Source organism: Amphiura filiformis, chromosome 14 (assembly GCF_039555335.1).
Source record: "Amphiura filiformis chromosome 14, Afil_fr2py, whole genome shotgun sequence".
NCBI lineage: Eukaryota > Metazoa > Echinodermata > Ophiuroidea > Amphilepidida > Amphiuridae > Amphiura > Amphiura filiformis.
In genome coordinates, this window is record NC_092641.1 from 42,261,856 (window position 1) to 42,288,112 (window position 26,257).

Below are 26,257 nucleotides of genomic sequence, written 5' to 3' on the forward strand. Positions count from 1 at the left end.
TAAAATGGAAGATGCACACTGCACATGGCAATTTTGGGGCTTGGGGGCCCCCAAAATCAGGGGCCCTGGGCCCGGGCCCATCTGGCCTTATGGAAAATCCGGCCCTGCGTCTATAGGCCTACCAGAACGAAATTCAAAGCTATTCAAATTTCACGGTATCTTTGCTAAACGAATTAATCTGCAAGGAATGTTTTAGCTTGTTTTGTAATGTATATAGGCCTAAACATCATCAGGAACCAGAGGTTTCCAGTGATAAAAAATTTCAATTTTTTTTGTAGGCTAGAAAAGTGGGCTGTGAAAAATGATGCTGTGAATCACGAAATGCCCCATTTATTTTAATATCTATGAAAAAAAAAGCCAAGCCTATACTAGGGTAGGGCGATACTAAATTAATTTTGGTTTTCGACATTCCCTAAATCTGATCTTGCCCATCACTAAACCCAAATCCAAGATGTCAGCGCACATGAAGCAAAAACGCGTTCAGTTCGGAAAGAAACCACATCACAAGAAATATCACAAATCGTTTGATGAATCAGAAGATTCTGGTTCGGGAAGAATCGGTAGACTCGATGATGATACTATGGGATACTACAGACGAGTGTCTGAGGCGTTAACGGAAGGTTTTCAGGACCAGACTGAACAAGGTAGTAGATAAGCTTAAACATCGGTGCAGAATTCTGCACCAGTCCATCAGTGCAGTGAATGCATTGTCAAAATACATTTTAATGAACAGTTGATGCATTAAGAAATTCATGGAACATGGCCATGTGTCATGAACTGGTGTACCCAATAGGGTGTTGTTGTTTACTAAAAAATTACTTATTTTAGTGGGTTTTTTTACTCCATCATGTCCATATTAATATTTCACAGTCAGACAAAGTTCTTCTTACCAAGGCCATTAGCCCGAGGTACAATATACTCACACCTCCGTCACTACGATTTCCACTGGCCTTCTCCGTACAAAGGTCTGAGACTCCTGAGGAGCATATCTGGTCTTTCATTAAAAAGAGAATCATTTAACGTAAAAAATGAGGGGTCAATCATGTATGTAGGCCTATAATTGGCAATGTTATGAGGAAAAGTATGCTTGCCTGAATGTCCCAAAATGGGCCAAATTGTGTGTCCCAACATTATCAATGGCTTCCTATGTCATAACATGTGTGTATGTACTTTATGGCTAAATTTTTGAGCACGAAGGGCCATTTTACAAAACTTTCGCAAATGTTTCATGAAATGTGGCTTTCATTACTTGATAGTATCAAATACTAGTTATTCAAATGCAGATTTTTTTAAAGTCATGCTACATTGGAGTTTTGAGGGTCAAAATCCAAATTTTCTTCATTTTCCTATTGGATTACACAGTTAAGACAGGATCTTGGTGCTTCCCGTTAGTGTGCGTCATTGCGTCCAGACGCATATTTTACAAATTTGGACGCAAATTCACATGGCTAATCAAGTATTTTAAGCGCCCATGTCACATGCATTTGGACGAGACAAAACTTCAAATTTTATCATTAATTGATGATAAAAATAAGAAATTTTTATTCTTTTATATTTTTAAGATAATAAAAGCCCCAAAATTTTGACCCACCTGCTGAGAATTGAAGTAAATTCTGCAATATTTGTAAATGCAACATCAGGAAATCGTGCACTTTTTTGCATGCTTTCCGAACGATCGCTGTACAGCTGTTTGATCACATGGCCTGGGGAAGTCCCGATTGATTTGTTTACAAGCAAGCACGTGCCGCTAACGTGCGGTGTTTATTTAATTATTTATCACAACCTGACAATATTCAATTTTTAATATTTTAAGCTTATTTTCTCATAAATAATCTAGGTTTCCTTTATTAGTATTATTGTTACGATGAATAAAAGCAATTTTAAAGACAAAATCCAAATGATAACCCTTTTTCGTATTATTTGTGGCAGCGCGTGTTTTAGTTTTTGTAGCATCAACAACACGTTAATTTAAAAATAGAAATGCGGAAGTGAAAGTACGAACTAAAATTGCTCAAGATTGACAGACTTTGCTCATGTTTTTGCACCTGTTTTTGACTACGTTTCGGACCAAAACTTACACAGAAATGAGAAAAATTATCATAGCTTAATGGAGATGGAATATCACGGCTTAAAATGCACTTTTTTTTTTTTTTTTTAACAATCAACATTTGATGAGGAGAAAACCCGGAGTAAGTGTGTATCGTCATAATCGTGAATTTCAGATGGACGCAGCACAAAAATCTGTCTGGACGCAAGTTTTGCAACCTCGTCAGCAAACTTGCGTCATTACGGACGCACATTTTTAAAACCTTAACGGGAACCCTGTGCACAGGTAAGCTTAATGAAGCCCACCCTCACATGTTCAAAATGTGATCATGTCTACCCTGGTCCAGGGTACACATAAAATACCACTTTTTCTCATAAATACCACTTCCTACCATTCCTCACGACACGTGAAGATGAGACTTAAACAAAACATATTTGGTGCATGTTCGTAAATTTTGAGCACATTTGAGGATGTAAAAGACCAGACTTGTGACTGTTATCATCGCTGTGTTTTGAATTCTTCCTATAAATAGATGCTGTCAGTGTGACCTCATCACCGCGACGTGAGTTCACGGTGCCCCGTGTTTACGTACATAGCCATAGGGCACTTATGGCCCTAGTGATGAAGGAACAGGGCCATGATGTTTCGGGCTACAAGGCCATGGGAATTAAAGTAGTAGATTTGCGTTCACCGCCCGCATGCTCCAAAACCTACCGCATATTTTTTTTCATTATTGCAAAAAATTTCATTATTTATCAGAAACATGAAAAAATGGCTTTCAAACATAAAATCAGCAAGTTTGAAGTTGGTAATTTTCGTAAAAATCGTGGAAATGAGCATGCAATGATGTTGTTCACCCGTGTTGGTTGTTCACAGCGAGTCCCGGACGTGAAGTTCAGTACAGCATGCATCACAGGCCAGGCAACGCTGGTAGCCAGCAGCCATCTTGAAAAAAACACCACATGAATATGCTAATGCCTGACCCCTGTTATAAGGTCATAATTTCATTCATAAAAACATGCCTGGTCAATCCCAACCACTCCGAGCTACCGATTAAGACCACGTGAATGTGACGTGATTGGGTTCATGAATATTTAAAGAGCAGCGCGATACTGCCTCAAACGGTAAAAAAGATGATGGGGATGATCACCAAAATTCCGATGCTATGCACTTTGCATGCTTTGTGGTGCCTGGCGTGCTAACGGGAAACCGGCTCCTTTACTTCTAACTTTGTATGTACAGCGTGAATGGGGGTAGTTCGTTTGTGCCTAGTAGAATAGAAATAATGAATAATGAAAAAAAGCTGCATGTGATTTCAAAAAGTTCTAAATTATGCAAATTTCCTAGCACTGCCCGACGCACTGACTGCATGACATCACATGCACAGAACTGCTTAATCGTGTGCATAGGATCGGTGAAATTTTTATAAAATTTGGTAAAAAAACCCCTCCTAACATGTTATAAAATAGCCGAGGCTCATGCATGCAACATTGTCTGTTTCCATTGAAAAACTGGATCCTCCGAAGTAAAACCCATCATTCGATCATGACCACTTGAAATAAGCTTCCAGTCAAGCCAGAAAAAATATACCATGTCCAATAGGGTGCATCAAACGCCCCTCATGTCAATGTTATTTTTTGCTTGAGTGATTAAAGTGTGCCACTTATCAAGTTAAAAATAAGTGCTCCAAATTTAAATTCAAATGGAGGTCGGAAATGGGTCCTCCATGAGCTCAAAGTTTGAACGTTATTTGTATGTATAACGGTAGAACTACAAATGAGGCAGCTATTTAGTTTTACGCACTTTTTGACATGTAAAATAAAGGCTGCCATATTGATTCTGCATTAAACAGTGTGTTTGTAACTATGTATCACCTTATACTTAACAAATCATAACAATCATGCTAGGATGATGTCACAGGTTAGACATGCCTTAAAATGAATAGCTGCCCCATGTATTTAAATACATAATAAATCATACATTTCTCTTATTTGCGTTAATTCACCTGTTACTATCAGAAAGTGGGCAATATAATAATCATGTTGTCATAATCTTTCAAGTCATAACTGTCACTTTCCTTTTAGAAGTTATTATTAGTATAGATAAAGTTCAGTTGCAGCTATAAAGTTGACGCTTTCGTAGATTGGGTTTGTTTTTTCTATCTTGTTCAACCACCTGCAAAACATTCTGATAATGTTTCTCACTGTGGGCTGTAGCCAAGGAATCTGCACTAAGTTTCACACCGCGTTCTGCTGCGTCATTAACCACATTGATGGCTTTGACATTGCTTAGGGAAGACAGATATGCTGGGGACTCTGGCCATGTGTCTACAGCATCTGTTAAGAACTCGTCGTTAATCTGCAAGATGTTCATAGTAAACCACTTAATCTCTGCCTGCAAAATCAGCTAAAGCTGATGTCTGTGTGATGTTCTCATCAGAGAACTTTGGCTTGCCAAAGCCTGAACCATACCGATTAGTTGACAGTGACCATCACTTCATCAGGTTTAACTGCGAGAAGCCTACTAGCAAGAGCTTGCTTCTCCTGTGGTGCAGCCCTCGAATTAACCCACGGCACCGACGGCATATTGCCGTGGTGCCCACCCCCATTGCCGCAATGCCCTCAAAATATGTCCTTTACCGACGGCAGTCACTTGCCGTGCCCCTAAATGAAGTTGCATTGGGGGCCCTAGCCGGCCAGCCCTGTCCCTTCGTTATAAAATCATTAACAAGTACTGGTTAAATCCCAGCAAAATTGTGGAAAATTAAATCGAAAATCTTGAACACGATCGCTATTTTGAGCATCGTAACCCAGCTATCAATCACAGTATACACAATAGTTTGTTGTGAATTAATATTCATTACCCCTACGTAAGCTTACATATTCAGCCAATCACATCGGCTTATACATTATCTGGTTACTAGAAATCTGACTTCATTTTCTCGATTGGTCAGAGAAATACCTTCAACGCACTATCGACCAATCAGAAACGCTGTTAGTAACTATAGCTTCCTCGACCTCGTGTCTGTGGTGACCAAAATCTGAGCGCTGGGCAAATCAATTGTTCTCTCGATTAGCAAACATTGACTTCCCATTGCAAACCGATGGCTATACCCTTCCGTATCGCTCTTATCTTGTACATGTGAGCCCATCTCTAGATATGTTTTGCACTAAATAGATTTTATCCCGGCGAATTTGATCAATATTATTACCAAAGTTACAGCTGTTTCATCGCTACATTTCGAGTCAGTTTTGCAGCTCAGAACTAGGGATCGCAAAATTTAAGTGAATTAAACTGTATTATAAAGCACAAAAGCAGGTTTTTTAAGCAATCAGGTTAGTTTTAGTGTAAAGTTGAGAGTCAAATTTTACTTTGGTGTCGAATTCAGCTGACGGTAATGCATCTATTCGCTTTTGAAAAATTGCCTTGGTGCCCTTCTCAAATTTTCAACAGTTGCCTTGATGCCCTTTTGAAATATTACAAATTGCCGTGCTGCCTTGCCTTTTCAGTGAAAATCCACAGCAATTATCAACTTGCCCTAAAAAAGTTGCCGTGCCCCTTCAGATCCTTAATTCGAGGGCTGCTGTGGTGGCACCTTATCACTGAAGAGAGCCAGTGGGATCATTTCTTGGGAGATGTACCACAAATGTCATTTCATGGCTTTTAGGGCACTTGCAGCAACATCAGCATTGACATCGGAATACTTAAGCAGACTCTTGTATATATATATGTTTTGCAGGTGGTTGAACAAGATAGAAAAAACAAACCCAATCTACGAAAGCATCAACTGTATAGCTGCAACTGAACTTTATCTATACTAATAACTTCTAAAAGGAAAGTGACAGTTATGACTTGAAAGATTATGACAACATGATTATTATATTGCCCACTTTCTGATAGTAACAGGTGAATTAATTAAGGCAAATAAGAGAAATGTATGATTTATTATGTATTTAATTACATGGGGCAGATATTCATTTTAACTTTAAGGCATGTCTAACCTGTGACATCATCCTAGCATGATTGTTATGATTTGTTAAGTATAAGGTGACACATTTTAGTTACAAACACACTGTTTAATGCAGAATCAATATGGCAGCCTTTATTTTACATGAAAAAAAGTGCGTAAAACTAAATAGCTGCCTCATTTGTAGTTCTACCGTTATACATACAAATAACGCTCAAACTTTGAGCTCATGGAGGACCCATTTCCCGACCTCCATTTGAATTTAAATTTGGAGCACTTATTTAACTTGATAAGTGGCACACTTTAATCACTCAAGCAAAAAATAACATTGACATGAGGGGCGTTTGATGCACCCTAATGTCCAACAAAAAATTATCACCAAAATTACAGATAAATGAAAATGAAATTTGAGTATCTTCAGTCATCGAAATTTTTGTTCGTTTGACGCCAGAGAAAGGTCCATTTTCAAACAGCAGTATGTTCCAAACGGAACCACAGATTTTCATTCTGTTTTCGCCAGGGCCAAGCAGCCATCTTGAATGTTACAAAAAACATGAATATATGCATACATGTATGTCTGACCCAGGTCATAAATTCATTCATAAAACCACGTCGGGTCAATTTCAACAACGAATAAGACCATGTGTATGTGACGTGTTGGGTTCATGAATATTTAATGAGCAGATCACCAAAATTCCGATGCTATACATGTACCTATGACAGCGTTCAAGCTTTGACTTGCGTTTGGCGGACAGAATGGTGGAAACTTAAAGTGAAAGATATCCTACTTAAAGGGGCATTTCGTGATCCACAGCCTCATCCCCCCCACTTTTCTCAAAAAAAGTTGAGATTTTTATATCACTGGTAACCTCTGGCTACATAATGTTTATGTACAAAACATTTCTTGCAGATTAATTCGTTTAGCAAAGATATCGTGAAATTTGAATTTCGTTCTGGTGCACCAGAACGAAATTACAACACATTGTCTATGGAACAGTGTAATACACATAATCATGCATAACTCGCGAACGCAAAATCGGAATCAACTGAAATTTTGGGAATAGGTTTTTTTCGTGGATATCTAATGAAAAATGACATAAATAGAGGATGCTAGGATCACGAAATACTCCTTTAAAGGAACATTTTCTAGGGTGAAATTTTGTGTAGAAACTGAATCTGACATAAAAAATGCATAATTATCAACTTGAAAATTTTCCCCATAGCACTGTTCTGGCATATTTCTGCCTGAAGTCCCCAAATTAGAGCAAAAATTGGAGCAAAAAAAAAAAGTCCTTCAAAATGGGGATACACAGGGCTAAACAAAAAACATGTTGCTCTAGAGGGAGGCATTGGTAAGGGCAACATGTCTTTTGTTTAGCCTCAAACCTCCCAATTTTGAAGGACTTATTTTTTTTTGCAAAATCTGTGATTTTTTTCACGCCCTCAAAATCCTTAGGGGTGGGGGTAGCATTTTGCAAGTTATTTTATTTTCTGTAGATCTAGCTTACTTGTTTGTTATATCACCATTTAGCTAATGAAATACTGAGCAAATAAACACTTAAAGCATCCCTATAGCTCATACCATTGTGGAGATATGGCGCTTTTGAATTGAAAATGATGCTAATATTGTATATTTTTCTAAATCAATTGTCACCCGAACCCTCAAGTTTCTACCCCTGCTACAAAAATAAAGAAATATATGGATCCCATTCAATGCATTTAATATCACAATTGTACTCTTGTTACACAATTAGAATAGCAAATTAGGCACTATTTGATCGTTGGGTCATTATTTCTCAAATCACCCAAAAAAAATATGATTTTACACCTCACCCCCTTCAAATTTGTTCAAAATTGGTATACAGGGTGATTTTGGCTGGCAAAGCTCAAATTTCAAATTTTAGCTTAATCGGACGTCACGGTTTTCGCTATGACCGCCCAAGAAAAAATGGCGCCTATCAATATTGTCGCGCCATATCTCCGTAATCGTAGGTCCTACTGAGCTGAAATTGTGTCATTATTTAGCTAATCTCTCAAAGAATCCAAATCTACTATCATTTAGTGTGTAGGAGGAAGAGAAAAATATGACCTTTTTTCTGAACTTTGACCTTGAATTTGACCTTGTTGCCCACATGACCATGAGGCTTAATTTATGTTGGAATTACACCTCCATATGTTGTCTACATAATATCAAAAAATTGGAGGGGTAATATTTTTTTTTTTCTTGCTAGGCTTTCATAAAGCAAGCATGTGGTTGAAAAACTGTAATTTTGTATGTAGGCTCAGTATATTGTACACATGATACTATTATAATATAGGCCAATTGTATAGGCCTATATGTACATATGCATTAAATACATATGTTTTCACCTGCATGCTTGCTTTTAGAAAGTCTAGCAAAAAAAAAAATATTACTCCCTCCAATTTTTTGATATTTTGTAGACAACATATGGGGGTATAATTCCAACACAAATTGCCTCAAGGGTCACGTGCAAGGCAACAAGGTCAAATTCAAGGTCAAAGTACAGAAAAAAGGTCACAAATTTTTCTTACTCCTAAATGCTAAATGATAGCAGATTTGGATTCTTTGAGAGATTAGCTAAATAATGACACCAATTTCAGCTCAGTAGGACCTACAGTTACGGAGATATGGTCGCATGATAATATTGATGGGCTACCATTTTTCACTAAATCGCCAAAAATGGGCGGGCATAGCGAAAAACCGTGACGTCCGATTAAGCTAAAATTTGAATTTTGAGCTTTGCCAGCCAAAATCACCCTGTATACCAATTTTGAACAAATTTGAAGGGGGTGAGGTGTTTCCCATTGGGTGAATTGAGAAATAATGACCCCGTTGTCATGTTCACTCACAGGAAATCTGCAAGTCAAAATTTTTGTCACCGCAAAATGGCCATTTTCGGCCAAAATCGGACCAAAAAATGATTTTTTATCAAAATCTATAAAAGATAGGGAGTTTTAAGTGCCAAAATCTGAAACTAGATGACATTTTACAATTGGAAACATATATAAACATTCAAGAATTTTGGTTCTTTTCACCCCTAAATACTTTTTTCACACGCGTGTCCGCCAAACGTAAGTCAAATCTTGAACGCTGTCCTATGCACTTTGCATGCTTAGTGGTGACTGGCGTGCTAGTGGAGCATTATTTCTAACTTCATATTGCGTGAATGGGGGTAGTTTGCATCTCAGTTTCAAATTTGCCGCCTTTGGCCCCCATGGACAGATTGTATGTTATAAGTGACTCTCTCTAATAATTTCAATACCGGTACCAATATCATTAAAACTTGAAAACGTGTACTTTTTGTAATAATGCTATTAAATTACTAATTTTAAAATTAATACACAGACGCCTAGATGTAAATATCAATTTTCAAATCACGGATTAACAACGGTTGACTCCTGTACAAAGGTATAGGAAGAGTTGTTGAAATAAACTAAAAAATAATGGACCATTTAGGGGCTGTGTTTGAGGTACATGTCATGTTTTTGAATATAGTGAGTGGAGAAGTGAATGGATAAAACACGACAAGTATACAGCCTAACCCCACGCAGCCAATACTGTCATTTAATCATATTGGCTGCATGGAACCAGGCATGCCTACCAAATGTGACATGTATACCAAACACAGCCTCCTTTTTATGCATTGCTTCCTCAAGGCAACAAGAACTTGAAGGTGGAAAAAAATATAATAACCCATTCCTACAGATAAAATTATCAGATTAATTTAATCATCTATAACATGTATGTACTCCCAAATTTTATTTCACAGAACTCTTTGTAAGCAATGTCTTTGCACAAGTGGAGAAACAAGAGTTGAAGGTTTCCCAAAACCAGACTGTGAGTCATATAATGGAGAAACTACTGGGGATGTCTTCAGGCAAACAACTGAGTGGGTTTCTGCAAGGACTGCATGAAGCTGGCGATGTGTGTAATGCTGCCAAGGACAGGTTTGCGGCCCACGTTCTGCAGACAGCCATATTGACGGTGAGTTGGGTGTGATTTTCGGGTAATTTTGTGCCCGGGTACCCGGCGCATTTTTCGGGCGGGTAACTGGGTAACCGAAATTGCAAAAAAAAAAAAAAAAAAAAAATTTTTTTTTTTTTAAATTTTTTGTTTCCAAAGTTTTTTTTCGGTTTTGTAGTGTCTCTGGACCTAGACCTAAATGCTAGGATCATTCATGGTTGACCTAAAAAAAAAATCAAGATGTTTTGTATTTTTAATATGAAAATTGATAATTTGTATTCATGTAATGATTTCAAAATCCATTGAATTTGAATGCATTTTGAAATAATTAATAGAGTATGACATGAATACAAATTATCAATTTTCATATTAAAAATGCAAAACATCTTGAATTTTTTTTTTTTTTTAGGTCAACCACGAATGATCCTAGCATTTAGGTCTAGGTCCAGAGACACTACAAAACCGGAAAAAACTTTGAAAAAAAAATTTAAAAAAAAAAAAAAATTATTTTTTATTTTTTTATTTCGGTACCCAGGCAGGGAATTTCCTGCCCGGGTAATTCTCGGGCGGGACTCGAATTCCCGGGACTCGCTCACACCCTTAGTTGGATGCAGTGTTGGAAATAAGACGGGCCAATATGCGTGTGAAAATTGCAGTTGATACACCACCATTCGTCCTTTGCACGACTCCACCATCTTCCTACCAAAACGAGGTTCTCCCTGCAAATGCATGCGCAAAAGTGCATTTTTATTTAGACTCACACTTTTCTAGCAACATGCCAGAAGGATTATGCTAAGCTTACGCGGTAATTAAAGCGTGTGTTTGAAAGGCGTACACACACAAAATGCACTTTGGGTAGAACCTCATTTTGAGATGACCGTGGAAAGAGTCAATAGGGGCCAAAGGTGAACATGGAGATGATGAGACTTAAATCAACAATTTTATTAGGACAACAGGAGGGATACTAATTGATGAGAGAGGGAGAGAGCGATTTGGGGGCAAGCAGACAGACAGACAGACACACACACAGACTGATAAACAGACAGACAGAGAGATCGACAAACAAAGAGGGAGACAGAGGGGATAAAGAGAGCGGGGGAAGGGGAGAGAGAGTGTGGACTAAATTAGGGCAGATCAGATCACCAGAAAGCCTCAAATTTGTAACACAAAAAAGTAAGTTATCCAACACAACGTGATTGGAGCAAACATTACATGGCACACTATAATTGAAGACAGAATTAAAAAGACTAGCTTGCGTATGACGAGCTGTCAACCAGACCAAAAATGCCGTACTGCGCAGGTCAGCAACCAATCATGCCGCACCTCTGTACTGACGTCAGATGTAAACTAGTCTATTTAATTCGGTCTTCAATTATAGTGTGTGCTGTTTTAATTGTGCTCCAACTGACATAAGTGGTACCTCTTGCAAATGAGGAAAATGCCTAACCGATTCCCACCAGATAGACACCCGTATGATCAAGGATGCAATGGTGGAATGGTTCTCACTAGTCATAACTCTAGTTACCGTACTCCTTAATTGAATTTCTTTTTAACTCCTACAGGCTGTCCCTTTTGTGGAAGATCCAGACTGCGGTTCCGATGTCCAAACAGTCCTACTAGCTGTCTGTAAGGCAGTAACAAGTAAAGTCAATGAATTTGTCTATCACACCTATGCTGCACATGTACTTAGTGCAGTTGTTGAAGTATTAGCAGGGGTTAAAGTTCCTGAACAAGTTACAAGAAGTAGATTGTCACAGGGGCAGATGCATGCTAAAGGTGAGACTGCAACAACTAATAAGATAAGGCCTAAAAAGTTTTATATTGCCCTTTTTGACCGACCCAAAAATCTGATAAAAATACGGTCGCAATTTTTTTTTTCTTTCCATATTTGAATTTTCGTCCATTTGGTTTAAAATTTGCAAAATGTTTTGCATGGTTGTAATTCCTACAGCATAAGTCTGATATTCAAAAAGTGAGCCTGGCAAACCTTATACATTGTACTCATTGTTTGTAAACTTGTGTACATTGTACAGCAGTCAAGTTAGCTCAGTCAATAAGGCGTTCGACTATGGTGTGAGAGGTTGCGGGTTCCTAGTACAATCGCATGGAAAAATTGAGTTTGCTTACAATTCCCTTCGACAAGGAACTTACTGCTAATTGTCTTCTGGTAATCTGTATGAAACTCGGGGAGCTGATCCTGGTTGTGAAGGTTATTTTTGGAATGTCTAGGATGTGGGCTCAAAATATGTGTCAAAAAATGTGTCAAAATATTAGAAAAAAAAAAAAGATTAACCAACCAACTATTTCGATGATGTCCTATAAACAAAAGTACTTTCACTTTATAGGTTGACCCCCTTGCTTCCTCCCTAAAACAAATGTGTGAAATGCTGACAATTTCAATCCAAAAAATCAATTTGATCACACAAATAATAGGCAAATTATTTGCCTCTTAATCATTGAGTGCTGTGACTGCTAAAACATTTTCCACCCTGATGTGGCAGTGATGTCAGTGCGCATTTCATTGGGCGCAGCTACAAATCGCTAGTGTTCGCTCAAAGTACTGGCTGCAAAGATGAGTGCGCAAAACAGATGCCTCAACGCTTTGACGTTACTGCCACATCAGGGTGAAAAATGCTTTAGTATGATTAGTATTGACTTTCCCTGAAAATATTAAACCGTTGAAATTTTTTGTTTCCTTCTGACAGACCATGGACGAGAGCCAAAGGTGGTACTGAAAAAGGTTCCAGTTCCTTTCCTTGATGAGTTGAGGAGAACAGTACAAGTTATCATGCAAGTTGACAGTATAGTAGGTAAGATTGCATGGTGTCCATTTCAAACAATGAGCTATTCTGGTTGAAATACATACACCCCTTGTGGGAGAGATGGTCTTAATCTTCTGCAATGGGAGTGTGAATTTCAAATGGAGTTTCCTGAATGAGTGACTCCATTTGAAATCTACACCCCTGTGTGAGAGTTTGAAAGCATGTGTCTTCCATAGGGGGGGTATGGATTTCAACTGGAAGATCAATCAAACTTTTATGAGTGCCTGTTACTCCTCTCACTCACTGACTTTATTATTTTCACATATTATTTATTTTACCTTTGATGAAAGAGGAAAAAGGTACTCAATTGTACTATGTACTTGTCTTGTTGACATTACCCCCCCCCTCATCCAATTTCTTTTACAATTTTGCATTAATGTTTAAATTAAGATTCCTACTTTTATTGGGTATATCACATTGGATACACCCAATAAAAAAAAAAAAAAGAAAGATGTTTGCTTGCCCTCAACCGACCGAACCCTAATTTTGGAAATCAGAAAAAGGGTTTTTTTTTCTATTTACTGTACAAAAGAATACCGACCCTATTTTTGGAAATTTTTGAAAAAGTTTTTCTTTTCTTTTCAAATTTCTGCATACTGAAAATGTAAAAAAAAAAAAATTTTAGAGCTTGTGTTCAACATTTTAGTTGTTTTATAATGTTAGTTGATTCATTTTGACACCAAAATTGTCGGATTTTTCATATACAAACAGTAGAGTTTCCTAGTAATTAAAAAAAAAAAAGAAAAAAAAGAAATCCTGACCGCCCGACCCAATTGTTAAAATTCAATTGAGGGCAAGCAAACAATTTTTTTTTCTTGGCCTAAGGTAGAACCAACTCTGCCATGTTTGTGTGTCTCTCCTGGAGGGCAAAATAGTGTGCCTCTGGATACCTTTCAATTCTCCTGGCAAATTTTAATCCAGAGTGTTGCTGTTTGCATTCTGCATGTAACAAGTTGTGTCAAAAATGTGTAAACCTTGGTAACACTCAAGCTTAAGGGATCTAGAATGAGCGTTTTGAGCGTTTCGACAGTATTTTTTGTGGGACATGAGAGCACATCAGACGTGTCGAATTGCATTCTGAATACTGAAGCATGTCTTTCTGATATCAAATAATTTTCATTTTTGAAATTCACGATATAATACAAATTTTATGACAAATTATTAAAATTTGATATTTTTCAAATTTTTGATATATAGCAGTCCTCGAAATAAATTTGATAAATCTAATGATATATTCTTAAAGTGTATGTAGCTGGGAGGAAAAGCCGACGATCAATTGAAAATTTTGACCTTTTATATTGAAGATATGGATATTTTTCCAAAAAGACCTTTTTTTTGGTGTTTTGGGGAAAAATCCATATCTTCAATCTGAAATAATGGTCAAAATTTTCAATTGATCGTCGGCTTTTCATCCCACCTACATACACTTTAAGTATAAATCATCAGATTTATAAAGTTTACTTCAAGTACTGTTAAATATCAAAAATATCAATTTTTAATGATTTGTCATAAAATGTGTATTACATTGCGTATTTCAAAAAAAAAATCAAAATTATTTGATATCAGAAGGACATTCTTCGTATTCAGAATGCAATTCGATATGTGCTCTAATGTCCCACAATAAATACTGTCCAAACGTTCATACCCCTTCCCTTAAAGATGCAAATAATTGTTTGATTACGGACTATTGCCGATAAAACTAGGCAATACAATATTTGCCCTGCATGTGCGAGAAACCAAAATGGCAGATTTACCATAGTGTTACACACAGGGCAACTTTGAGTCGGCATTGTATCTTTGATTATAATCTCATTGGGTGAATTAAAAAGACACAGCTATAGTCTGTCTCGTCTCAAGTTGAGAGTAACGCCATGTTGAATATTTCAGTGACTTTCAAACTTTGAGTGAATCAAAATTGATTCTCACAAACACAACAATCTGAAGAATCCAAGTTAAAGTACTGTGTGTTGAATAGGCTTGAATTTCAAAGATTCTCACAAATCAATTAGGAATAGGAGAATTGTTACTAGAATTGGTTCTCTGATTCTCGTCAAAGTTGCATGCAGCCCTGTTCTATATATTAAATGCCTACAATTTATTTATTTACCCCGCACAGATTTACTACTGAATCAAGTGGCCAGTCCTGTGGTGGCAGTGCTTTTATTAGTTCTGAAGACAGCTGATGCAGATTTACATAGAGAGCTGTGTAAACTAATCACCAAAAGTTGTAAACTACAGGCAAAGCAACTCAATGAAAAGTGAGTAATCACTTCATCTGATGCATAGCAAGTGGGGATACTAGGGGGGATGGGGGCCAATGGGGCATTTCCCTTCTCCCCCCCCCCCACTTTTAAGGCAAAACCCACAAAATTACATAAATTTCCACTTTTTGCAGCAATTTTGTGCAAAATTTGTTGATTTTGACTCCCCCTGGAATTCACTTCCCCCCCATGCCCCCCGCAAAAATTTCCTGGTGCTGCCACTGTGCATAGCAATTTAAAGTGCTGTCTCAGAACAATAAAAATTAAATTAACATTTTTGAGGGACACTTACACTTTTAAAACATCCAGGCATATTATCATGCAATGTAACAATGGTTTTCAGTGTTTTATTTCTTTTCAACAGTCTGTATTTCTTATGATCACAGGACACAAATAACTTGTCACTGTACACAATACATTAAATACAAATAATAAAGAAAATCAACAACCATATAAAAAGTTTCTTTGTTTCTTGTAAAATAAGAAAGAAAACAGGGCTAGACACCATATGATACTGGATTGTGTGCACATCAAAGGAAAAATTACTGAAACTGATGCAACCTGATTTGATGCAAATTAACAACTGTTTTCTCATTAAATTTTTTAATAATGGAAGTTTGAAAGTCCCGTCTAACATATAGGGTCAAGTCCGTGAAATGTGGTATTGTAATTTTGCACCACACTTTGAAAGTTGTATCACACCAACCGATTTTTGGGGTGCAAATTGCACTGTGATTGGGCTTATTTCGAATGCTGATCATGCAATTGGCTCTTTTGTATTGTTTGTAAATCGCACATCAATTCAGCTTTTAGCTCCTACTGTGTTTTTTTAGTAAACCATGAATAATGAATGACGATTATAAATTTGAATTGATTTTGATATGACCTTACAGTACACCCCCAGCGATGCTGACCCACCCAATAGCAAGCCATGTTATGGAAGTGTTAATACAAACCTCACCAGATGATCAGTTCAACAAGCTGTGCTCATCATGCTTCAAGGGGAGGTATAAGCAAGTAGCATTACATGCAACAGCCAACTTTGTGTTACAGAGGGTCATTACCAGAGCGGTTCACACAGATATGGTGAGATTTAAAGAGAGACTTATCCTTATAATTACCTTCTAAGCTATTCCTACAATGTTATATACCTCCATCATCTTCATTTTGATTGGTTACTCAAATGATTATATTATGTAATTAACCAATCAAAATCACTGTAAGAAATCGTTGTAGGGCAGGAAAAACCCCAATGTACTTGTGGCCCTTGAACATGTTTAAACCAAAACTGCCAAGAGGTTACATAGGAGATTTTGCTTTAAACATGTTCAGGGACCAATGACACATGCTGTAATTTTCGCACTCAGTGTGGCTACCGCAAAAATAAAAACATATGAATATGTTCTTTTTATGTACAGGTTTATGTAAGAAAACTCAAGATCATGAATTTTAAAACAAGTGAAATGGTAAAAAATCGACAAAGCGCGAAAACTTACACTTTTACAGTAGGAGATTTTTCCTGCCAACAACGAAATGCAGTAGGACCTAAGGGACGCACCATTAGATTCTCAGGGTGGGGGTAGGAAGATTTTTCAAAAATAAAAAAACTTTCCCCACCAACACTAAAAAAAAAAAAAAAAAACTTTCCCCACTAACTGTGTATAAATGCATGAAATTAAAAAAAAAACGATTCCCTCTTTGCAGTTTGAAGAACTATTTTCAGAACTGAGTAGTTGCATAGAAGACATGTTGGCAGTGAATCACTTGGGTGTAGTGATAAGACTAGCTGAGGCATGTGTGCAAAGGCCAACACAACAAGGTAAGTTTTAATTCCCCTTTTTTGGTAATTCCCGAAAGTCTTTGCAAAAGAAACTGACATTGTGTCATTGTTTATGAGCAAATCGACAATATATGCATATTCCTTTGTTTGAGCAGTATGCAGTGACAATCTGTGTATAGACAATGACTTATTCTCGGGTTTTGGAAATTACTGCAAGACTTGGCAGGAGCACTCAGATGACTAGTCTGTGTACTTTGAGATATGAGACATGATCAAGAGGAATGAGTCACATGTCGACCCTGGTTGAAATTGAGTTTTACATAAAGTTTCTAAAGAGGACATTTAGAGCTTTCAGAAACTCAAAACCCCATGTTGATACGACTTTTCTTTGCGAAGTTACGTCAATTTATCAATTGCTGAAAACAATATAAAACAAAAGCATTTTAACACTTTCTTTGCCCATATCTCAAAATCAATATTAGCGACATCCGACTCATTTCCTTAATCGTGTCACATATATGTGACCTGTTCCTGTGATATGAGCGTAAAGTCGCAAGTTGGTGGTTTCAAGACGTTCCAATTGTTGAGAAGGATGGTTTTCTGAAAACGGAATGATATATTCAAAAGATTGATAGTCAGCATCTGTAAGAACACAGGCATGAGAAGTTTCTTTTTTTTTACAGAAATTCGTTTTTTCCCCAAAATGTCTGTGTTTTTATTTCTTTTTAGCCTGTTTTTGAGCATTTTTGCAATAACAGCTTTATAGTACATGAACTCATCAGGTACCTTGATATCTTACTGAAAGCATTTCATTGCTATAGCCTCCTAAAAGGTAATATACGAGGTATATTTTGGTGACAGGACTAAGATTGTAAGCTACCTCATCTCCATTCACTTAACAAAAACCTTTGTACAATATTTCAGGTGCCTTAATGGTTGCCTTATTGAAAGCATTCCATTGTGATGCCCCAAAAGAGAGACAACCAACCTGTGTGGTTCTGATAGCATCCCTGACAACTTACGAGATATATTTTGGCGAAGACACGAAGGAAGATGAGGGGGACAAGGAGGGGGACAAATCTCAGGTGAGTAAAGAATTTACTCAGGGGATGAATTACACATGTCATTAATTGCAATATTTATTAAAATTGGACTTTTATTTCCAATTAGTGCTTTCTAAAGGGTTAAGAATTAGCTGTTTTATTTGGCAACACAGGATATTTTTATTGGAATCGGAGGAGTACAGGCAAAATATCTATTTCTTGATCATGAGCGGATGTATCTTCTGCATACTGTTGCGCCGGCATACTTTTCGTGGAATAACTTGATCGTGTGAGCTACATGACCGAACCTCGACCTTGCATAGCATTGACACATATTTGAAGACCATGATTGGTCAATTCTCAAAAGTTGTGCTTTCTCCGTATTAGTGTGTAGTCTTTGCGTAGCAAATATCTGTGCGTACCCAAGTTGGCTTTCATGGTCGAGAATTGGATATTTTGCCTTCAGTTAAGGACTGGGGTATGAAGCGTTTGGACAGTATTTATTTTGGGACATTAGAGCACATCAGACATATCGAATTGCATTCTGAATACGAAGAATGTCATTCTGATATCAAATAATTTTGGTTTTTGAAATTCGCAATTTAATACACATTTTATGGCAAATCATTAAAATTGATATTTTTGATATTTAACAGTACTCAAGTAAACTTTATGAATCTGATGATTTATACTTAACGTGTATGTAGGTGGGATGAAATGCGACGATCAATTGAAAATTTTGACCTTTCGTATTGAAGATATGGATTTTTTCCCAAAACACCAAAAAAAAAGGTCTTTTGGGAAAAAATCTATATCTTCAATATGAAAGGTCAACATTTTCAATTGACTGTCGGCTTTTCCTCCTGCTACATACACTTTAAGAATATATCATTAGATTTATATAATTTACTTCGAGGACTGTTATATATCAAAATTTGAAAAATATCAAATTTTTATAATTTGTCATAAAATTTGTATTATATTGTGATTTTCAAAAATGAAAATTATTTGGTATCAGAAAGACATGCTCCGTATTCCGAATGCAACTCGATAGGTCTGAGGTGCTCTCATGTCCCACAAAAAATACTGTCGAAACGCAATAAACGCTCATTTTAGATCCCTTAACATAGCAGTCGACAAAGGTAATATACTTACATTAATAGTAATACAATTAATACACAGGGCAGCCCTTGGATCAGTTTTTGTACATGAACTTTTCAAATGGGCTATTCCAGTTGAAATCCATATACCGTATTCATTCCAATAAGCACCCAGGGTGCTTGACAAAGTCATTTTGGGTGTGCGCTTATATTTTGCCTGGTTTACCTAATTTTTTTCGTAAAGGCCATTTATTAGGAACAAATTTACCTACGTTATAAAAAGGTCCCGAAAGGTTCTAGTAGCTTTTCCGATGCAGTAAATGTATTATAAGTTTACACAGGACTTCAAATCCTCAAGCTATTTCACTGTATCAATGTCTATCAGTCACTTCAACATTAATGATACCCTTTAGCAAATTTAATATACCCTGGGTGGGCGCTTATTGGGGTGTGGGCGCTTATTGGAACAAATATGGTACCCCCTATGGAAGCAGAGATGCCAACCCTCCCTATTTTAGCAGGAGGCTCCCTATTTTTGTAATTATTTTGGTCCATTTTGACACCCAAATTTGGCAACCTCCCTATTTCTGACAAGATATTAAGTGCCATTGAAGTTGCATGTAATGTTGAAAACCTCCCTATTTTTTTGTTTGAATCCGCCCTATTTACTGGATGTTAATGTTGGCATCTCTGTCAGGAAGACATGACCTCAATCACCCACACAGGGGGTGTGAATTTCAAATGGGGTGACTGAACTTGAAATATACACCCCTGTGTGGGCAGTTAAGGTCATGTCTTCCATTACAGGGTGTATGGATTTCAACTGGAATTGCCCAATGAGTCATGATGGAAGTTGCACCTGGGAATGATTAAGTTGGTTCGTAGGAAATTAAAAATGGATTTCTGATAAAGTCTGAGGAGAATTTCTGGAAAACATTGATAGAGGATTTTTATTGTCATTTTGAAAGTATGAAAGTAAGAGCATATTGAAAACCAGTGGAACTTGTGCTGGACTGACTAACGGTTGTGTAAGCATACCGTAAATGTTATAAAAGAGCGAGTCAATTACGCAAAGCGCATGCACTTTGAACTGCGCTTTCTGTAGGTGCTGAGCCCAAACTGTGTGAACAATATTCTGTATCAAATACACGGTGTTATGAGTCCCGCCTATTACGAGCTTATCATAGTATAACAAACCGAAATTTCACTTTGTCTTATTAAGTATGAGAATGGTGCAATTTATGTTCTGGAAAAAATTGCTTTGCTAAAGTGGTGTTGAGTAGTCTGATTATAGGCTCTTGATTCAAACAAGATATTTCATTGAAAACTACACTACCAAATTCTTATTGCCCCAGAGGTACACTGCTGCCCAGCTACCTTGTGGCTACTCTACAGTCAACAGTTCAGAACCAGTTCAGTACCAGTGTGTGTATTGTATGAGTGATTCCAAGTCCAGCGTGTGTACTCTAGAGTACCCAAAGAGGTGTGTATACTCTGGAGTAACCAAACATGTATTGAGTACTAATAAAGTAGCTGCATGACAGTGTACCTCTGATGCGGCAACAATGAGAGCCTCTATCTGGTAGTGTAGTTCTATATGTGACCATCCACCACAAAGTGGTAGTAAAGTCGCCTCTAGGTCATTTTCTGTTAATTACAGATTTTGAAAGAATGTACTTTTAGCTTTAAAATGACACCTCAACCAGCTTCATCGGACATCTGGAAGTGAAGTTATGGTTCATCAAAGGTCAAAAATCCATATACTATCTCAAAATGGAGAATGCCCACTTTACGACCAGTTTGGTGGATGGGCACATATATGCATCCAATGCCACAAAAGGTTGTTTGCTTAGGGGATTTTTGTTTACGTGTTTGTTTCTCCCTACTTATTTATGCTTGCTAATCATTTGGTGGAGCAGTTAAGCTAATTATTTTAAATATTGATATGAAATTCCCTTACAGACAAAATCCAGCAAGAAGTCACTAACAATCAACTTCCACGGGTCGCTGCTTCTGCAACAGCTACTGAAATTCAAGAATTGCGCCTCCATATCAGCCGGCTTCCTGGCCATGACCCCTGATGACCTGGTTGCCATGGCATGTGACCCTGCAGGGAGTTTCCTATTGGAGGCTTTCATGACAAGTGGTGTGAATGAGAAGAAAAAGGATAAGCTTATTGACAGGTTGAAGGTGAGTAAATGTTACTCAAGGTTGCCAAATGGGTGATTTTGTAGCCCAATTGTATGAGTTTTGAAGATTTTCTGTGACTTCTGACCATTTCCTGTCGCATAGAAACTAATGGCTTGGAACAAAATTGGGTGACTTTTCAACATTGGCCCCTCGTATTTTGATTGTTACCTTTTCATTAGAAAACAATTTTTTAGAGAAAAATTGTCTGACTTTTTGATGATTTGATCCACGATTCAGGCTGGGTAAATGAGCAATTAACCAAATTTGAAAATTGTCAACATTAGACTCTTCCTCTTGATTGTAAATATGTTTGCTTGCATATGGCAAAATATACCGACTGGTTATGATGTACCAACGGATTGTCAGTACTGGGATGGGAGGGGGCACAGACCCTGTAGTTACACCACTACATAATTATACTGTTACATTGCCAGCTCCTTCTCATGCCAGCTTTCACATCATGAATAGCAATGAGTTTATGAATGACCTATAGTGGGAATTCCAATTGAATGAACGCAGCTTTTAATAGCGTGACGAATTTTTGCGTATACTGCGCGATGTACGCCAGCGTGTGCGACTGTGCGTGAGTAACGCGGAAGTGAATCCAAACATGCCAACGCACTCGTGATTGGATAGCATTGTATCCAAGGTCGTGCGTTCCCGTTGTAGTTTGAAATACGCGATATACGATCGCGGTTGGATCGAGTGCAGCTGTTAAAAGCTGCGTTCATTCAATTGGAATTCTTACTATAGATGTAAAAAGTATTGCATATATTATTATTCATATGCTTATTGATTTCAGGGCCATTGCATCAAGGTGGCTTGCAACCGAAATGGAAGTCGCACCATTGACTCCCTCTTTGCAGCAGCCTCCATGCGAAGCAAATTCACCATAGCCGAGGAACTCGCTGCTAAAATCGACCAACTTGCAGGGGACCAATTTGGCCGACATGTGCACAGGAATTGCGCCCTCAATCATTTTAAGTACCGACGAGGGCAATGGAAGGAGTTGCAAGGACGAGAAACCAAGAAGAGGAAGTTATTCGCGGAGATTATTGGAGAAGAGGAGGATAGTACAAAGAGTAAGTGGAGTTTGTTTTACTTCTGGTCAGGGTTGGATATCAACTTCTTGTGCCATTTGCTATAGGCAGGGTTGTTTTACCCATCACCTTGGTCAGGGGCGGACAGTTTATAAATGAATTTTACTTCTGGTTAAGGATGAATATTAACTTTTTGTGCCAATTGCTGAAGGCAGGTTAGTTTACCTACCCCATCAAAATGCTACCCGCCCACCTCTTGGGGTATTACTTCAACATTGTACATCACAGGAAAAAATATTGCGATGCTATCACCCAGGATTATTGCCATATCTTGATATTGTCCTCTCTAATTCTGCCACAATGAAACAACAGCAAAAGTTAGAGCATGTCCACATTGGTTCCTGCATTAAATGTCCCCAAACTCATCAATCATTTTCTTCAAACTTAGCAGCAATTGTAAATTTCTCTCCCTGTTTCTGGTGACATTGGGCTATTCAAGTTTAAGTTCATAGGCCCCCTATGGAAGACATGACCTTAATCATCTACACAGGGGGTGTAGATTTCAAATGGAGTCACCCATTCAGGTAGCCCCATTTGAAATTCACAGACCCTGTGTGGAAGATTTAAGATCATGTCTTCCATAGGGGAGTGTATGGACTTCTACTGGGATACCCCATTCCTGAACCTCTTCAGGAGTATCATAATAATTGCAAAGTATTGTTTCCTTAATGTTGGCTAAGGGAGGAATACAGGAAATTTGTTTTAAAGCCATATTATAACATTTGCTGAGGAAGACGCCCTCACTGAATTTTTAAAATTCCTTTTTTACACGATTAAATTGTACTTTATTAAACCAATATACCCTGCAAAAATCAAGACTCTAAGTGCTGTAGTTTTGTCAAAATCCGAGATTTTGAATAAAACGCCGGAACCGGTGCTTTATTATTATGATGGAATTATTACTCGAACGCATACACGATGTTCATAACACACAGTACGTCACGGCGTGCTTGCTGACGGTGATATACACAACAAAGGGTCGTACCACAACATGACCGAAGGAGTGGTGCGTATTGGCGACATATGTGCGCTTGTAGTAAATTCCAATTTTCTTTGCTTTGCCGTAGTTGTTCGGCTCAAAAATAAAGGGATATATCTGACAGTAAAAGCTAACATTTTATGGCAAAGAAATGCTAATCTATTTTGTTTGAAAATGTTATAATATTGTTTTAATAAAAGTGGTAATCCTGCAAACTGAATAGAAAGCAAGTCTGTATTATCATCTTATTGACACTAACACCAAAAATCGTACAAAATCTTACAAGGAAAACCACCACACATGCATCAGGCCTTGAAATAAGAAAAAAAATCCAAGGGTCCTCCGGACTCTTTCCTTTGAAATTTCAAGGGTCCTCACAAATTTTCAAGACATTATATGGGGAATGTTTGTACTTATTTTGGTATCATTGGATAGAAGAGGCCCATAGCTATACATTGGTACCAAATATAATGGTATATGACATTTATAATGGGGGGGGGGAGTCGCAACAACCCCCTCTTCTTAGTTTGTGTTACAAAATATGGCTCAGTAGTTCTAGGGTTAAAAGATATTGCTGAAGTCTTACAAACATATCTAGTTTTTGTTTTGTAGTTGACTCACTTCCTCTGTAACAAAAATGGCAGTGGGTCAAAATAAGAATGTGTTTTAATTCCACATGTGAAACAATTTTTTTTTTAAGTGGTCCCTCCCTAACAAAACTAGTTTGATTTGGGTTTCCCTGAAGCAGTAAACCTAACAAATTAATTGAGAGTATTTTGTGCATTCACAGAGAAAAAGAAGAAGAAGGATAAAAGGGCAGCTGATGATGTATACTATAAGGAGATGGTGGTGCTTGGAGTTGGCATGTCAGATGAACACATGGAGGAAGATGCGGTAAGATGCATTTGCCATTATAGTATAAGAGGTTAACACCTTGCTGTAGGCTTGGGAGAATTTTTTCCAGTTGATTATTTTCAATGTATTGAACATTGTGTGACTGTAATAGGTTGAGCATCATTTGTTGCATAGACTTGTGCATTTTATGTGCATAAAGATGTGTTTGAGAGTTGTTTCACTTGTTATTTTGCCTGTAGACCTATAAAGATGCAACTATTTTAAAATCAGTCAATTATTTTTGATACAATCAAAATGTCCATACTTTGATTACGGGTGTTTCTAAAATTGAGTACCTGATTGAAAATAATAGTCAATTATTTTTGATTTATCACAATATCACCCCAGCCTGCCGTGCAATATATTATGGCATGGTCTGATGTTTTCATATGTTTTGTACCTGTAACATTGCATTGAGGCCGCTTACTAATTTCAGTAAAACAATCTGATTCCATGTTTGAGTTATTGCTTCAGCAGTTAATATATTTTAAGCAAAACATGTATCACTATAGACCCATAGAACAGTTCGTTGGTACACCAAATTTTGTGTCTTTCTGGCCCATTTCAATTCAAAATGGCCCATTTTAGCATTAAAACGTTTTGTACTCTTTGCATGCATTTATCCCAGTAAAGTCAGTTTGATGTGGCACTGATATCACTGCCACATCAGGGTGGAAAATGTTATAAGGCCAAGAAAACAAAATTGTTTGCTTGCCCTCTAGTGGATTTTTTTAAGTGGATCGTCGGTCTTAATTTTTTTTTATTATTATTCAATTTTTTCTTAATGACTCACTACTGTATAGGCCTGTAGGCAATGAACATTGGTCATGTGGAAAGATACATACTTCACTTCAGACCTTCAATATGCAAGATACACCATAGAAATTGATTCAATTAGAACAACTGCATACTTACAACGATAAGACGCCAAGTTTATTGGAAACATTGATGCATGAATGGATAGTTATAAATGTTATAATGAGTTTACAATAGTGATTTTCTTCTTAAGAAAATTGTTGTTGGCCAAATTTAGCTTTGAAATGAAATTTAGACACAGAAAAGTAATAAAAAACCCATCAAAGTTATGAACTAAAAACAAGGCCGACCCTGATTTTGGCCAATTTTGAATCGGTCGGTGGAGGGCAAGCAAACAAATTATTTTTTGCCTAATGACCCTTTGGACTAATGGGCTGTTCCCCATTATATGATGCATAATAAGCAATACACATTCACACCATAGTGTCCTTTTGTTTTGTTTTTTAGGACAAAGACCAAAGAGCAGAGCAACAGACAAAAGATGAAGATGACATCCAGGACATCTTCAAGAAGATGACAAAGTCACCAGAGAAGAAGCAAATATCACCAACAGAAAGGGAAAAAGTTTCCAAACACAAAAGGACTGATGTTGTATCAGACAGTAATGCGGACAGTGAACAAAGAACTAGCACACATGAAAGCCATGGGAAATCTAAAAAGAAGAAGAAGAAGAAACAGAAGTAGTTTTGACAATAAATCAGAATGCTGCACTGTTTTATAAGATATACTTAAAAACAGATACCTCGAGAGGGAGGGTACTTGAATTATTTCATGACAGGATATGCTGCCCAAGTTTCAAAACCGTATCCCCATTTCTAGGGTAATATTTTTCAAAAACAGTAAAATTTTACTCTTTCAGAGTGGCCTTGTCCAAACTTGGACCTATCTAAGGATTTTCTATAAATACTACCCCATATTTTGGACAACTTTTCAAAACATGTACCCATGTCTAAAGTTTGTTTTGCTTTATAACAGGCGAAAATTATTCGGCTTTTGTTACTGTGCTTGTCAATAAAGTCCCAACTTACGTCTGCATAAATTGCCAGTCACGCATTACGCAACGCACAACCAGCATAAGTGCTGCGCCCAACTGGATGTACATCATTCTATATCAATATACGAAATTATGGGTCTTAATTTTTTCGCTTATTAAATGCCAAACAAACTTCTGCGAATAAAGTACCCCAATACTTAGGGTTTTGTTGTGAAAAGAAGACCATTTGGGTAGTACATCTCTCACCAGGAAACACAAACACAATGTTAATTTTCTTTG

At 37.3% G+C, this 26,257-nt stretch overlaps 1 protein-coding gene across 1 annotated transcript; it reads left to right on the top strand.

The window, feature by feature from the left end:
* Window positions 1–442: 442 nt before the first annotated feature.
* On the top strand, window positions 443–26,257 carry LOC140170123 (nucleolar protein 9-like). The gene is made up of 12 exons (XM_072193449.1): window positions 443–644; window positions 9,806–10,020; window positions 11,562–11,775; window positions 12,705–12,809; window positions 14,938–15,079; window positions 15,976–16,168; window positions 16,787–16,901; window positions 17,787–17,947; window positions 20,968–21,195; window positions 21,998–22,277; window positions 24,065–24,168; window positions 25,432–26,257. Exons 1-12 carry the CDS (start codon window positions 452–454, stop codon window positions 25,666–25,668), a joined length of 2,187 nt encoding a protein of 728 aa, XP_072049550.1. The 5' UTR covers window positions 443–451; the 3' UTR covers window positions 25,669–26,257.